The sequence below is a fragment of the Muntiacus reevesi genome, chromosome 1 (genome assembly GCF_963930625.1).
Source record: "Muntiacus reevesi chromosome 1, mMunRee1.1, whole genome shotgun sequence".
NCBI classification, from domain to species: Eukaryota; Metazoa; Chordata; class Mammalia; order Artiodactyla; family Cervidae; genus Muntiacus; species Muntiacus reevesi.
In genome coordinates, this window is record NC_089249.1 from 89,738,171 (window position 1) to 89,751,831 (window position 13,661).

Below are 13,661 nucleotides of genomic sequence, written 5' to 3' on the forward strand. Positions count from 1 at the left end.
GTCTTTCAATTTTTATATTATTCAGGTCTTTGAACTTTATATTTTGTATCTTTTTCTGCCATATTAACCACAAAAAACAGATTCTAAAGAAGTTGAACTTCAAATCAGATCAAGTCATGTTATCACAAAGGATTAACCAATAACTGTAGTAAAATAAAGCTTATTGCTCTTAAAACTATATATTACCAATAATATGCTGCTAGAGGTTTATATATGCTAATGAGTAAAATTATCACTCTTAAAGTGTCTTTTTTGCATATGCTTATAGTTACAAAATATGCTACAATTGTACATGTATAAGGTTTGTTAATAATGAAAATATATACGCTGGGTACGTACGCTGAAAATTTTTACTGATGGGGTGCAAAATTTAAGAAAATAGATTGGAAATAGCTGTCTAGTGAAATTAACAAATAATTATAAAGCCTTTGTAGTCTCACAGTGTCTGGCACAATGTTAGATGCACAATAAGTTTTTTAAAAATTACTGTGACTCTGACTACCTCTGAATGCAAAATACAGTAATTTATATATGATCCTTGTGTGTATATACATTCCTATCTCAAAATAAGCATTTCATTTGGTGAATAATTCTTCTGTATGAGTATCTTTGTGTAGAAAACCATGACCATAGAAGCAATAATGCATAGTGGTTGCAGTTTCTGAATACGGACCACCTGAGTATAAATCTTGGCCTTGTAATTTATTAATTATGTGACCTTGAATAGACTAGTTCTCTGTGTCCCAGTTTCCTTGCATGCAACAGGGCCTACCTCATGGCTTTGTGATAAAGATAAATAAGTTAATACATGTAAAGTCCCTTGACCTATGTTGGATATATGAAAAGTGATCACTCTAGGTTAGTTGCCATATGTATATGTATATATACACACACAAACATACATACACAGATACACACAATCTGAGTGAGTATACAGGATATATGTATATTTCATGTAATTTCATTTATATTTCTTGTTCTCAATATGTATTTGTATACATATTTATATTGAATAATAGTAATATTAACAATATTAACACTTATTTAGCATGACAATAAATTAAATATTATATATTTGGAAGGACTGATGCTAAAGCTGAAGTTCCAATACTTTGGCCACCTGATGATAAGAGCCAACTCACTGGAAAAGACCCTGATGCCAGGAAAGATTGAGGGCAGGAGGAGAAGGGGTAACAGAAGATGAGATAGTTGAATGGCATCACCAACTCAATGGACATGAGTTTGAGCAAGCTCTGAGAGTTGGTGAAAGACCATCTCCTCTGAAGGGAAGCCTGGTACACTGCAGTCCATGGGATTGCAAAGAGTTGGACACGAATGAGCAACTGAACAACAATACAATTACCAAACAATATATATATATGTATATATGTATATATATATATATTTATAGGTTAAAGACTAAATAAACTCAGCATTAGTTTAAGTGCTTTACATAGATGATCTAACTCATCTTTGGAAAAAAAAATATAACATGACATAATGTTGTTATTCCCATTTACAAATAGAAAAGTGAGGTCCAGAAAGGTTATATAACTTCCTTAAATTTACACAGCTGGCATATAATAGAGCCAGGAAGAATTTTTTTTAAATCACTGCTTACCACCTCCCCACTGATTTAATAATATTTTTAGTGTTAGGGGTAATAATTCACAATATCTTTATTTGCCTGATGCTTAGTATTTTGTAAAATAGCTTTACATACTGTGAGTTTCATAACCAGTCTGTGAAGTGAGTTGGGCAGGATTGTTATCCTCACTATTATAGGAGAGAAAACTGGTGCAACTGAAACCATAGGTGTCTTTGGGGGGAAGTGTTTCTGTTTTACAAACATTCTGGGTGCCTCTGTACCCCAGGAGTCAAGTCATTGTCACCTTGTCTCAGACAAGGGTACTGGTCCTCCCCGGAAGCATCACAGACTAGAGAGAGCCCCAGGCATGGAAACCAAGAATCATGGCAACACAATATGTAGTCTCTAAGGGAGATATGAAAAGAGTGCTTCTAGAGCACAGAAGGAGGGACCATCTGTGCCAGGGGGGTCTTAGAAGAGATGAAGGTGGTGGTAGGAGAGAGTAGGGGGGGCCTTTCCTGGAAGAAAAAATGCGTGTATGCAAGTGTGAATTCGTGTTTATAACCATGGTGGTATGTCTAGGCATGGTTGTATATGAATCTGAGTGTGTACCTGTTTATATAGGCTTACTCATGTGTGAATTTACGCACACGCAGACTGTAAGTGTGGAAGAAGAAAGCCTGAAGACAAAAGAAAGTGTGCTTGGATCCACACACGCTACAACAGAATCTGTCCTGTCTTGGATGATCACCCCATTTCTCCTCCCTCCCCCCAACACTGGGGTATCCAGAGATACCAGTTGTTTCCCACTCTAACAATTGCCTCATGGGCTATGGTGATTAGACCCACCAGGTTTTCAATCTATCAGTCTGAATGTGTAGTAGTCTGATAGAGCCCACCACTTGTGTGAGTGGTAGGGGGTGAAGAGTACCAGTGTCTGTAGGTGTATATCTGTTTGCACACTTATGGTTATGTGTGAAAGTTTAGTGTTGGCTGTTCCTAGCCAGACTAGGGGAACCTCCCTTCTTTCATCTTCACTGTCTTGGGAATTCATACATTCACCTGTTTCCATTGCCACCCAAATGTGGCCAGTTCCTGCCTTCACTTAAATGTCCTAGGGTATATAACTTTAATTCTGTACTGGGGCTGGGCAGAGGCAAGGCTGGAAATGGCTGGTGCCCATTTTCGGTGGAGGTACTCCTTGCTCCCCCCGACCCCACTCCACCCCATTCTGGTCTAGGAATCTCCCAGAGGATGAAAAATGTTTGAAAAGGCAAACAGGAATGGTGGCAGCCATGAGGAACTCAGAGGATCACTCCCAGGAATGGAATGATCACCCCCCTCTCTTGATGATAAATCCCATTTTTAAGGCAAAATTGATCACAGAGGGAAAGCGAGGACTCCTGTCTCCACAGATGCTGCCTCAGGGACTGAAGAGATGACAGGTAAGACTGCAATACTTTATTTCTTTTAAACTTACACAAGCAAAAGAGCTAAAATGATTCCAAATAATATGTAATTGATGGTGAATAACAGTATCTCTACAAAGTGACCAAATAGTTGAAGTAGATTTTCTCTTTTGTCATAAAGTATATAAGTTCAGGGCTGTGGGGTCATGTGAGGCAAAATTATTATGTGCTGGAATACACTGATGATTCGTGAGTGTTTACAGCTTGGTCCAGTGCACTGCCACACAGCTAAATATTCACATATTAAAATAAGCAACAATGAACTGCAATAATCAACACATGTAACATGCCATATTTTAAGCTGAATGAATGAGTGGGTGAAGAGAAAAACAAACATACTTAGAAAAGTAGAATCATCTCATATAGTGATCCCCGAAATAACATCACCTGGATTCTGTTCTCAGTTTCACCAATGACTTAATCTATTGAAAGCTTTTCTTTTTACTTTTTAAAAATCATATATGGGAAAATTAATCCAGGGGCAGAATATCTCTCAAAAATATGAGTATGCTTAATCAAACCTTGTTGAAGTGTCTTTTAAAATGTAAATGATCACTAATAAATGTTAGTTGTTGCAAATCTATGTTTATTGTGGTATCATATATAATATATGTTTCCATGTTCAGGACACAAACATTATCCTAAATTGTAAGGGAGGATGCTAGTTTTATAATATGACAGGAGAATTTTTCCATAGTCAATATGTTGCTTATTTGCACTTAAGCTACATTGCATCAATAATCTGAAAAAGAGAAATAGCCTGGTTATGGCTAGCAATTCTGATTAGAGGCTAAGATTTCTATCATGGACTGCTTTCAACTGTTATATTTTATGGCACAGATTCAGTGGGAATCTGATCTGCTAAAATATTTGGGCTGTGAAAACTCCCACACTGTGACAGATGTCAAGTCCAATTAAGTGACTCATGTCCAGGTTTCTGTCCAATAGGATTTCCCATTAAATATCAATTTAGGGAAAAAAATTCCATCCCCCTTCTTAAGCCTTTATCTCTTCCACCATCTCCAGGCTGAATCAATTGGTACCAAGAGAGCCAAGAAGCCACACACGCATCTCTGTCTCTTTGCTCTGGCTCTCCCACCCTCTCGCCTCTTTCTCCGCTTCCCTGTCACTGTTACTCCGGGAGACGTTCACTTTTCACCAACCTTTCTCCAAGCATCTCCAAGCCACTGACTCTATATATTTTGCTACAAGGTAAAGAAAGGAGGGGTGGGGGGGTGGGCGATGTAACCAAGCCTTGATCGACTTTGAAACTGGAAATAGGTGTCTGTTTATACAACATACAAGTAAAGGAGGGAAGAGGAAGAGGCCAGCTTAGTTAGCCCGGAGTTACAGTATTGTGTTCCTGGGAACTGGGGAGACATCAGCTGAACAAAGCCTTATCTCAAAAAAAAAAAAAAAAAAAAATCACTTCTGAGCAAGATCGCATTTCTGCCTTGCACTCCCCAGTTTCTGCTCAGCCGTATTAGGGAAGGAAAAGAGTCCTCAAAGGAGCGGAATCTTATCTTAACCATCTTTCTTATTGATTCTTCCACTATTAGAAAGTGGAGGAATCAGTCCTTTGATGTGATTGTGTTTATCTCTGCATCTCTTTTGTTATTTATAGAGACCCAGAAGAGGAAAAGAGGCAAGAGACTTTTCAACACATCGTTAAAAAAAACAAAAACAAAAACAACAACAACGAATTTCCCGAAATGTTTGAGAACAATTAAAAGGAAAAGGCGTTTTTTTTTTAATCTATCAACTAAGTGAACAATCATTCATACCGTCCCTCGCTGTGGACACCAGCGAGATGACAGCTGCTTTTTCATTTTTGAATGTAATAAATATTTGCTGCTTTTAATATATTTCGGAATTTCTCCCCACTATTCCCTGGGATTTTAACTCTAAAAGATTGGAGAAAAGATTATCGAAAGGGCTTTTACAAGGTAAGCCTCCTTTAAATGCTTTTTTCCCAGCTTGGAACTAAGTTAGATTATGCATATCGCATTTATAGAGTATTTCATGAATGCCTGAAAAAACAAAATGCATATACGACATGCTCTATATGAATATTTTTAAAAGACACCTGGAGAAGAATTTAACATGCTTTGAGGGCAACCGAGGAACTTTTCATCCTATCTACAACTATGTTGTGGTTTATTGTAATTTTCCATTATTCGCCTATTTATTTATACCCTCTCAAGGCGAAGGTGTAGCTGCAAGCTGTTCTACTTATAAATGTGTCCGTGAAAAGCCCGAAGAGTCCCATGTAATTCACTTGGAGCATTTGTTTTTATTTTGCCTTAGAGGACTTGTTTTCCTCGTAGGGAAATGAAAGCCGCCTTAGAGCCAAATTCGCACCTAACTGAGCAAGTGCGATGCTGGAAGCAGATCGCTGGAAGCAGATCGCACAGCCCCAGCTTTTGTCTAGGAGCAAACCCGCACGTTGCAGACGCGACCTATTCCCCGGCCAGCACCCCTCCTGCCCAGCCGCACAAGCGGGGCTCGGGGCTGGCAGCTTGATCCGCCCTCTCGGCGCCCGTGATCGGTGCGCATAGCCCCAGCAGGTGCCTTCCCTGCCTGCTGGACCCTTTCTCGAAGCCCGAATTTCCTTGAAGCCCCAAGGCTGGGAGCGACCCTATCCCAGTAGGCGCGCAATCGGGGCCGGTCCTCCAGGCGCCCAGGAGGAGCCGGGTACGGCGGCCTTTCTACGAGCGCATCCTTAGAGGAATCTGAAGCCAGACTACCTCGGCCTCGGCCAAGCGGCCGGGGGACCGCTGCGGGCTCCCGACTCTGCGCCCCGGAGCACCGAACTTTGTGGGTTGGGGTTGCAGCTCCGGCCGGGGCAGCAGGCGCGGCGCCCGCCTCCCCCACCCCGGCCCGTGCCTTCCCTCCTTTCTCTCCTCGTGCAGCCACCCGGCCGCCGACCTATTCCTGGGAGGTGGTCGGCAGACTGCGGGCGCATTGTCTTATCCCACGTCGCCGCGTCCCTAGGTCCCCGAAGTGTGTAGCTGTCTGTGTGACAGATGGTGCTTCGGGAGCCTGCGAGGGCATAAGAGTCCATTTGCTATTGAAAGGAGCCTCCACGTTGGTTCAGTCATCTCTTGATTATTGCGGAGAAGAGCGAGGGGTACGGGGAAGCCTTCCCACTCCGGGCCGTCTGTGCTCTGGGCTGAGTTCTTCTGAGGCCCCGGACGCCCCTTGCCCCAGGCCCACTCGAGGCCCGCGGGCGCCTGGCTCTCCCGCGGCTTCGCCCCAGGCTCTCTGGGCGGGAAGCGCGCTCCGTGTCTCCCCGTCCCCCAGCAAAACCCAGGTGGATTCGTCGTTCGAATTCATTCGTTTGTCAGGGTCGGAGAAGTGAGGCAGGCGGAATGGCCAAGTTGTATTTAGTCGAAGGAAGCACAAACCCAGTGGCGGCCTCGCAGGCCGGCGGCGGTTCCCCGGAGCAGGCCCGCAGGCCAGTCTCGGCCTTCCGGAGGCCGCGGTGTCAGGTCCGGGATGCGGCCTGGGCCAGGGCGAGGCCTCTCCGGCTCCTGCGCCAGGCGGAGGCTCCGGTCTTGGCCCTCGGGTCTGCCCGCCTCGGCGCGCTCCCTCCCCGCGGGACCCGCTCGGAGGAGCGAGCCGGACCGCCGTGGGAAGTTGGCCCGGGCCGCGCGGAAGCCCGGCGGGCTAGGCCCCCGCCCGCTCTCGCTCCTATCCAGAGAAGGGACCCCCCCCCACCAGTTTCCTTTTACTGATCGCTTTTCTGACTCCCCCTCAGCCTCCAAAATGATGCTGAGTCCGGACCAAGCCGCCGACTCGGACCACCCCAGTTCGGCGCACTCGGACCCGGAGTCGCTGGGCGGCGCAGACGCCAAGGTGCTGGGCAGCGTGTCGGACCTGGAGCCGGTGGAGGAGGTCGACGGCAAGGGCAGCAGCCGGGCCGCGCTCTACCCGCACCCTCCGCAGCTGAGCCGCGAGGAGAAGCGCCGCCGCCGGCGCGCCACCGCCAAGTACCGCTCGGCCCACGCCACCCGCGAGCGCATCCGCGTGGAGGCCTTCAACCTGGCCTTCGCCGAGCTCCGCAAACTGCTGCCCACGCTGCCCCCGGACAAGAAGCTGTCCAAGATCGAGATCCTGCGCCTGGCCATCTGCTACATCTCCTATCTCAACCACGTCCTGGACGTCTAGGGCCGGGGTCGCGGCTAGGGGCCGCCTGGCCGGGAGTGGGTGAAACGCGGCCCACCTCCCGCGGCGGAGGCGGCGGCCCAGCGGGACGGCGGCCACAGGCCTTGGACCGGGAGGAGGCTTGCACTGTGTTCTCTCCTGTTTGCCGGGCGACTCTGTAAGGTTTCCGACTCCAGAAGGGTGGGGTTGTCTGGGGAGTCCTGGGGCCTGCAAGGAGTGTTTTTCAGGCAAGGCGAACCTCCTGGAGGTACACAGACAAGTGACCTCCAGGCCTCCCCTCCACGTGTTAGGATCCCTTTAGGGATTGTTGCTTTAGCTCACTGGAGACTTTGAGTTCTCCTGCATTCATCTCCCACAGATCTTCATGTTTTGAAAGAATGAGGGGCAGAAGCTCAGAGTCTTGGCTTTTATCTTTAGACTATCTGGCTATTTTTTCTAACTGACAAATCACCAAACATTCGGAGGGGAGGGGAGGGAATCGCCTTCAGGACAAAGATTTAAGGCACAGAAAGGTGGAACACAGAAAACTTTCTGTTCTGTTGTGAAAAGAAAGGTTATATTAGAATCCAAATCAAACAGACAAGCCTAGACTATTTGGTAAGGCTAAAAAGACACATTGAGGTTAACCCCAAGGTCTGATGCTACTGGAGATAGGAGAATCCATATTTAAATGGAAAATTTAATATCTGATTGCTTTTTCAAGCGAAGTGCCCCTTTATATATCCAAAAACATCTATTTGTGACCTTAAACATGTGGACCCATAGGTGCAGTTAGAAAAAGACAACCTATTTTTATTTATGTTAGAAGGAGTAGAGTATTTTTTTCAGACATTTATTTTTCAGAGTGGTGATAATTTTACTTTGGATACTCTGTGCCAATTTATTTATAGTCAAGTGTTTACACTTTCTCCTTGTGGAATAATTATGTCTAACTTTTTACGGTGTTTGTTGAGATTATACTGTGGTCTTTCTTTCTGCTCTAATTATATTGCACTTGTATAACAAATTCCCCACACCTTCCTGTTTCTAAACATATTTTATATATTAAGATGTTTGTTGGTTCTTTTATTGTGAGATCAGCAACACTAGCACTTCACTATTATAGTTTTTTAAAAAGTAAGCGTTGTTATCCTTATCCGTAGTTATGTCTGAAAAGTACTTTGCGAACTGTTTAAAAGGAGAGTAGCTTCTTTGTGTGTGTGTGCGCGTGTGATGTTTGTGTGTGGGATGGTTTTAGGAAATTAAGTTATTTTCCTAAAAAAAAAAAAAAAGAATTCAGAACTACTTTCCTCTGTGACTACCAAAAAGAAAAGTCTATAACCTGATGATGTTTCATGTTCTCAGCTGTGAAACTCTTAAAACAAGGAGTGTATTTTAGAGATAAGGAAAAAAAAAAAAAAAAAAAGGAACCACATCTGCTATCCAAAGAATTTAGTCTTTTCAGGGTTTTTTTGTGTCTCTGTTGCTTTATATAATGCAATATTTTGTAGTGAAAATAGATATAATCTGGTTTCTATCTGACGAGTTTTTCATATCTCATGAATGGTGCGCTGTTTTGCATATAAATAAAGGTATCAAATAAAGTCATCTCCTTTATTTTAAACATACTGTCTAAAAATAATGAACATACTTTAACATAAAATATCTTAATGGATTCAATTCCTCAGAAAGCAACTAATTAAAACAACAACAACAACAACAAAACTAAGTCGTAACATGTATTGAGATGTTTGTTGCTCTTCCTGAACTTGGACATTGATCCATCTATAAATAGATGCTCCACATACGACGGTGACATAGATCATGTTTCTCTCAATGAAGAAAAAATTAGAGTGTTTATATTAAAACATTGCTTGAATCATAGATTAATTTTGCTCTAAAAGAAAATTTAGTAACTAACCCAGTTTCTTCAAAGTAGAGTTGGGAAACTGAGGTGCAAAGAGTTTAAGTGTCTAAGTCACATGACTACTTAATGGCAATGAGAAGATCCCTGGTATGATGACTCTCAGTCCTTATGGTACTTATTAAGAATAAGGTGCACTTTACTGTTGGAGCGCTGAGACATCTAATCAGGACATAGATTTAGAATATGATACCTGCATGTAAGGAAAATTAATTAAACCCTGGACCAAACTGGAGAGGTGAAGAATATCATTTACAAAAGTCCATGTTGTTGTTATTGTTCAGTCGCTAAGTCATGTCTGACTCTTTGCTACCCTGGGAACTTTAGCACACCACAATAGCCTATATTCTTTTATAAAAATGTGAAATATTCTGTCTACAAGCAGAAGACATGAATAACTTAAAAACTATTTATATGTGTATACATACACACACATAGAATATTATCAATTATGAGTCTATATCACACCAAATCTCTGGTTGCAAAATAAGAAATGTGATTATGTGGATGTTTGGTTATACAGTTATAAAATGTCTGGAATTCTAAGCATTTTTCACTTTTCATCCTAGTATCTTATAGTCAGGTTCACAGATACGTGATCAATGAGACTTCATTCTCCAGCTGAGGAAAGCACTTTCTTGGACATGAAAAATAATGGTGGCTTCTTTGGCCTTTTATCTGAACCAAGCTGTGCTCCCTGCAGCAGTGACTAGTTATTTGGTCTGCACACCCACACTGTCTTTGGATTGAGTGTTCACAGGTCTTCCTCGCCACCTCGAGGAGTGTGCCTATGCCCAGTCCTCACAGAGTTTCTCTATTGTGGTACAGAAATGTCGGCCCAGCTCCTATGTCAAGAAAGCGAAGTCAACTTCTAGGCTCCCTTTCCTGGTTTAGGACCCCAGCTTCCGACCTACCAAGGCAATCCTCTCACTGACAGCCAGGAAGAGCCTATTAACTCACCTCTTGAGATTAAGTCTCTTGCCCCTGGAGTTGGACGGAGGGCAGGCATGAACAAAGGGCAACATCCCATCCCTATCGAGGGACACAGTCCATATGATCTCAGGAGAGGATCTTTGCAATATCACTTCAAATCTGAGACTTCTGAGCGCTCTCTAAAAAGAAAGGCAACACTGGCACTCTGCTGGACCAGCGGGTGACTGACTCCTCTCTAGCACCTGGCATGAAGTCTGAGCATTCAGCCACAGGTAGGGGAGTAGCTCCGGATAATGACAATGGTGATCACTCACTCTTACATTCAACCAGTATCTATTGAGGACCTACTGGGTACCAGGGATCCAGTCTAAGGCACTAAAAATAGAGTAACAAATGACACAGTTTAGGGAGAAGAGCAGTATAAACAGTAGTTAACTGCAGGCATTGCTAAATGCTATGAAGAAAAATAAAGCAGGGTATAAGGAAATAGAGAATAGCAGCTGGGGGTACTGGGGGAGGGTATTATTTCACTATTTACAATATCTTTTTTATTTTATATAGGAAGACAGCCAATCAACAATGTTGTGATAGTTTCACGTGGACAACTAAGGGACTCAGCCATACATATGCAAGTATCCATTCTCCCCCAAACTCCTGGAGGGTGTTGTTTTAGATAGAGTTGTTAGGAAAGGCCTCTCTGAGGAGGTAGCCTTAGAGTAGAGACCCAGATCTGTCTAACCAGTGGTCTCCACAATTGCTGCCACTCATAGTGCCCTTCCTCCTCACATCCTGTTAACCTGGCCTGTTCTCAGGCTACCAACACAGCCCGTGGGAGGGCTCACCACTCCCCACCGGCAGCAGCCTCCCCCTTCACCCTCAGCTTGCTCCCTCCCTAGGCAGGCAGGGGGCCATGGTTCCTCCCACTGCTCCTCTCCCTTCTGCTCTCTGGCCCCAATGTCCAGCAACTCACCAGGGCATTGTTGCTCCCCAGAAAACCTAGACCCCACCTGGCCCAGCTCACAAGACACCTGGGCTGCATATTTCTATGTCCAAATGGCCCCTCACTTCTGCCACTGTCTGGAGACATCCAGAGAAAGGGGCAAAAGTTCTCGGGGGCAGAAAACCTTCTCTTGCTCAGGGAGGAGAATGGGAGGGAAGTGGGTGGTGGGATACACTGGGAAAGGATGAGTAGCCTGAGGTCAGGGGAAAGGGGTATGGAAAGAAATGAGGCTGGTGTTAATGCAGCGACATAGATGGGCCTAGAGATTGTCATACGGAGTGAAACGAGAAAGAGAAATATCAAATGACAGCCCTTCTATGTGGATTCTAAAAAGAGATGATACAAATGATCTTATAAAACAGATACAGCCTCAGAGATTTAGAGAACAAACTTACAGATGCTGGGGGGAAGGATGTGTGGGGAGGGATAGTTAGGGAGTTTGGAATGGACCTGTACATTCTGCTATATTTAAAATCAATAACCAACAAGGGCCTACTGTATAGCTCATGCAACACTGCTCAGTGTTATGTGATAGCCTGGATGGGAGGCGAGTTTGGGGGAGAGTGGGTACATGCATATGTAGGGCTGAGTCCCTTTGCTGTTCACCTAAAACTATCAGAGCATTGTTAATCAGTTGTACCCCAATAAAAATGAAAAGTTAAAAAAACAAAATAATATTCCCCATAACAACAAAATGAAATGAGGCTGGATGGAGGTGGAGGACTGGGGCCGGGAATGCCTGCTTCCCATGTGAACCCTGTTCTTGGGGCTTCCTCTAGTGGCCCTTGAACGAGCATCCCCTGATGCAATGATGAGGTAAGGAGACAGAGTCAGCCTCTCTAACAGTGGATTTATCCAGGTCCCATCACTGTTGTCAGTCTCTGGATGCCCATCTCCCTCCCATGGAAGTTCAGGGCTGCAGCAGTCAAGGGAGTGGGGACAGTTAACTTGAATGTGTGTACAGCTGGTACTCTCTTTCCAGGCTTAGAAGGACTATCTCATTTAGCATTAGTAGTGGTAGAAATAGTAATAGCTAACATGTATTGAGTGTGCGCCATGTGCTTACCGAGTCAGTACTTTGCAGGTATTATCTCACTTAACGCCCAACAATCCAGTGCGATAGGTACTTTTGTCTCCATTGAACACATGAGGAACTTGAGTCTCAGGGAAATTAAATAACTTGTCTAGGGTCACAAAGTCATGTTTGTCAGTTTATCAAAGCCTCTTGCCCTTATCTGAGGTTCCCAGGTGGTGCTGGTGGTAAAGAACTTGTCTACCAATGCAAGAGATGCGGGTTCGATCCCTGGGTTGGGAAGATACCCTGGAGGAGGGCATGACAACCCACTCAAGTATACTTACTTGGAGAATCCCACGGACAGAGGAGCCTGGCAGGCTGCAGTCCGTGGGGTTACAAAGAGTCGGACACGACTGAAGCGACTCAGCCACAGGAACACCTTTATCCATCATATACCATGGCTTTCCTTTGCTAGAAGGGCTATTGTGCCATGCACACACCCCACGCTTGGGGTGCACCCCATCTCTTCTCCTATGTTCTCAGGGGAGGTTTCAGATTAGACATATCAAAGGAATGCAGGATCTGCAGTGCACGCACCCGTCCACTCATTCAGAGGACACGTGGAAGCTAAGACAGACTGTGCTCCGCTTACTGGGTCAAGCATGTGTCTGTCCTGGGAAGACCCTGTCGGCTAGAGGCAGCTCTGGACCAGCCCCTCCCAGAGGAATCTGGCACTGACACTGTCCATGTGTCAGTGGATACCACCACATGGGTGAGCCTGGCTTCTCGGCCTCCCCCATGCACACTCCTCTGCATATCAAGGCTCCCAGGAACATCCACATCCTCACATTGCCCCTTTAAACTTAGCACATTATCCCCTTTCTGGAAATGTTTCTTGGCTCTTCAATGACTATAAAAATAATAGAATTTAAATTCTTTCTTCGCACACAGAAATCTTTCACAACCTTGCTCCATATCCTCTCTAACATCTTTAGCCACTCTCCCTGAAATTAAAATTTCCTGCCAAATTTAGGTTTCCTCACTTCCCTAGAGATACCTGTCCTTTATAACCTGCACTTGCTTTCCCTCTGCCTGGAATGCTCTCCTCCAATTTTTGTGTTTTGCCCAGAAAATTCCAGTGTCACCCAACACAAGTGTAGCCACTTTGCAAAACTTTCCTTAATTTCTTTGGGCAGCATGAGCTGTTTTGCTCTCTGAACCTCAGGTATAAACATCATTCTGCCAGAATTTGTCTTCATCCCAGCACTGTGTTTGAGACCTATGACTCAGAGGCCACTTTCAGACCCTGACTTCGACTTATTCTAAATGTGTGATGTTGAACATGTTGACTGTATTTCCTTCCTTTTCAAATGTATGGGATGGGACAATACATGCACCTTTCTCAAATGCTGCTGTGAGGTTGGTATGGGATAAGGCACAGTGTTTCCAGAGTAGGAAGAATATAGTAACAGCTTGATAAAGGTAAACAATTATTATTAACTTTGTATTTATAGTATGCATAGGAAGTTGTAGGAGAGAAGCTAAAATAATGATATGTTAATAATTCATTCACGTATTCATGATTC

At 44.3% G+C, this 13,661-nt stretch overlaps 1 protein-coding gene across 1 annotated transcript; it reads left to right on the plus strand.

Moving 5' to 3' along the window:
* Positions 1 to 6,825: 6,825 nt before the first annotated feature.
* NHLH2 (nescient helix-loop-helix 2) lies at positions 6,826 to 7,227 on the plus strand. Its single transcript, XM_065927166.1, has one exon. It carries the CDS (start codon positions 6,826 to 6,828, stop codon positions 7,225 to 7,227), a length of 402 nt encoding a protein of 133 aa, XP_065783238.1.
* The last annotated feature ends 6,434 nt before the right edge of the window (positions 7,228 to 13,661 follow it).

Excerpts from the sequence above, each read along its gene's own strand:
- NHLH2 (XM_065927166.1), top strand. The coding sequence starts at position 6,826 with ATGATGCTGAGTCCGGACCAAGCCGCCGACTCGGACCACCCCAGTTCG.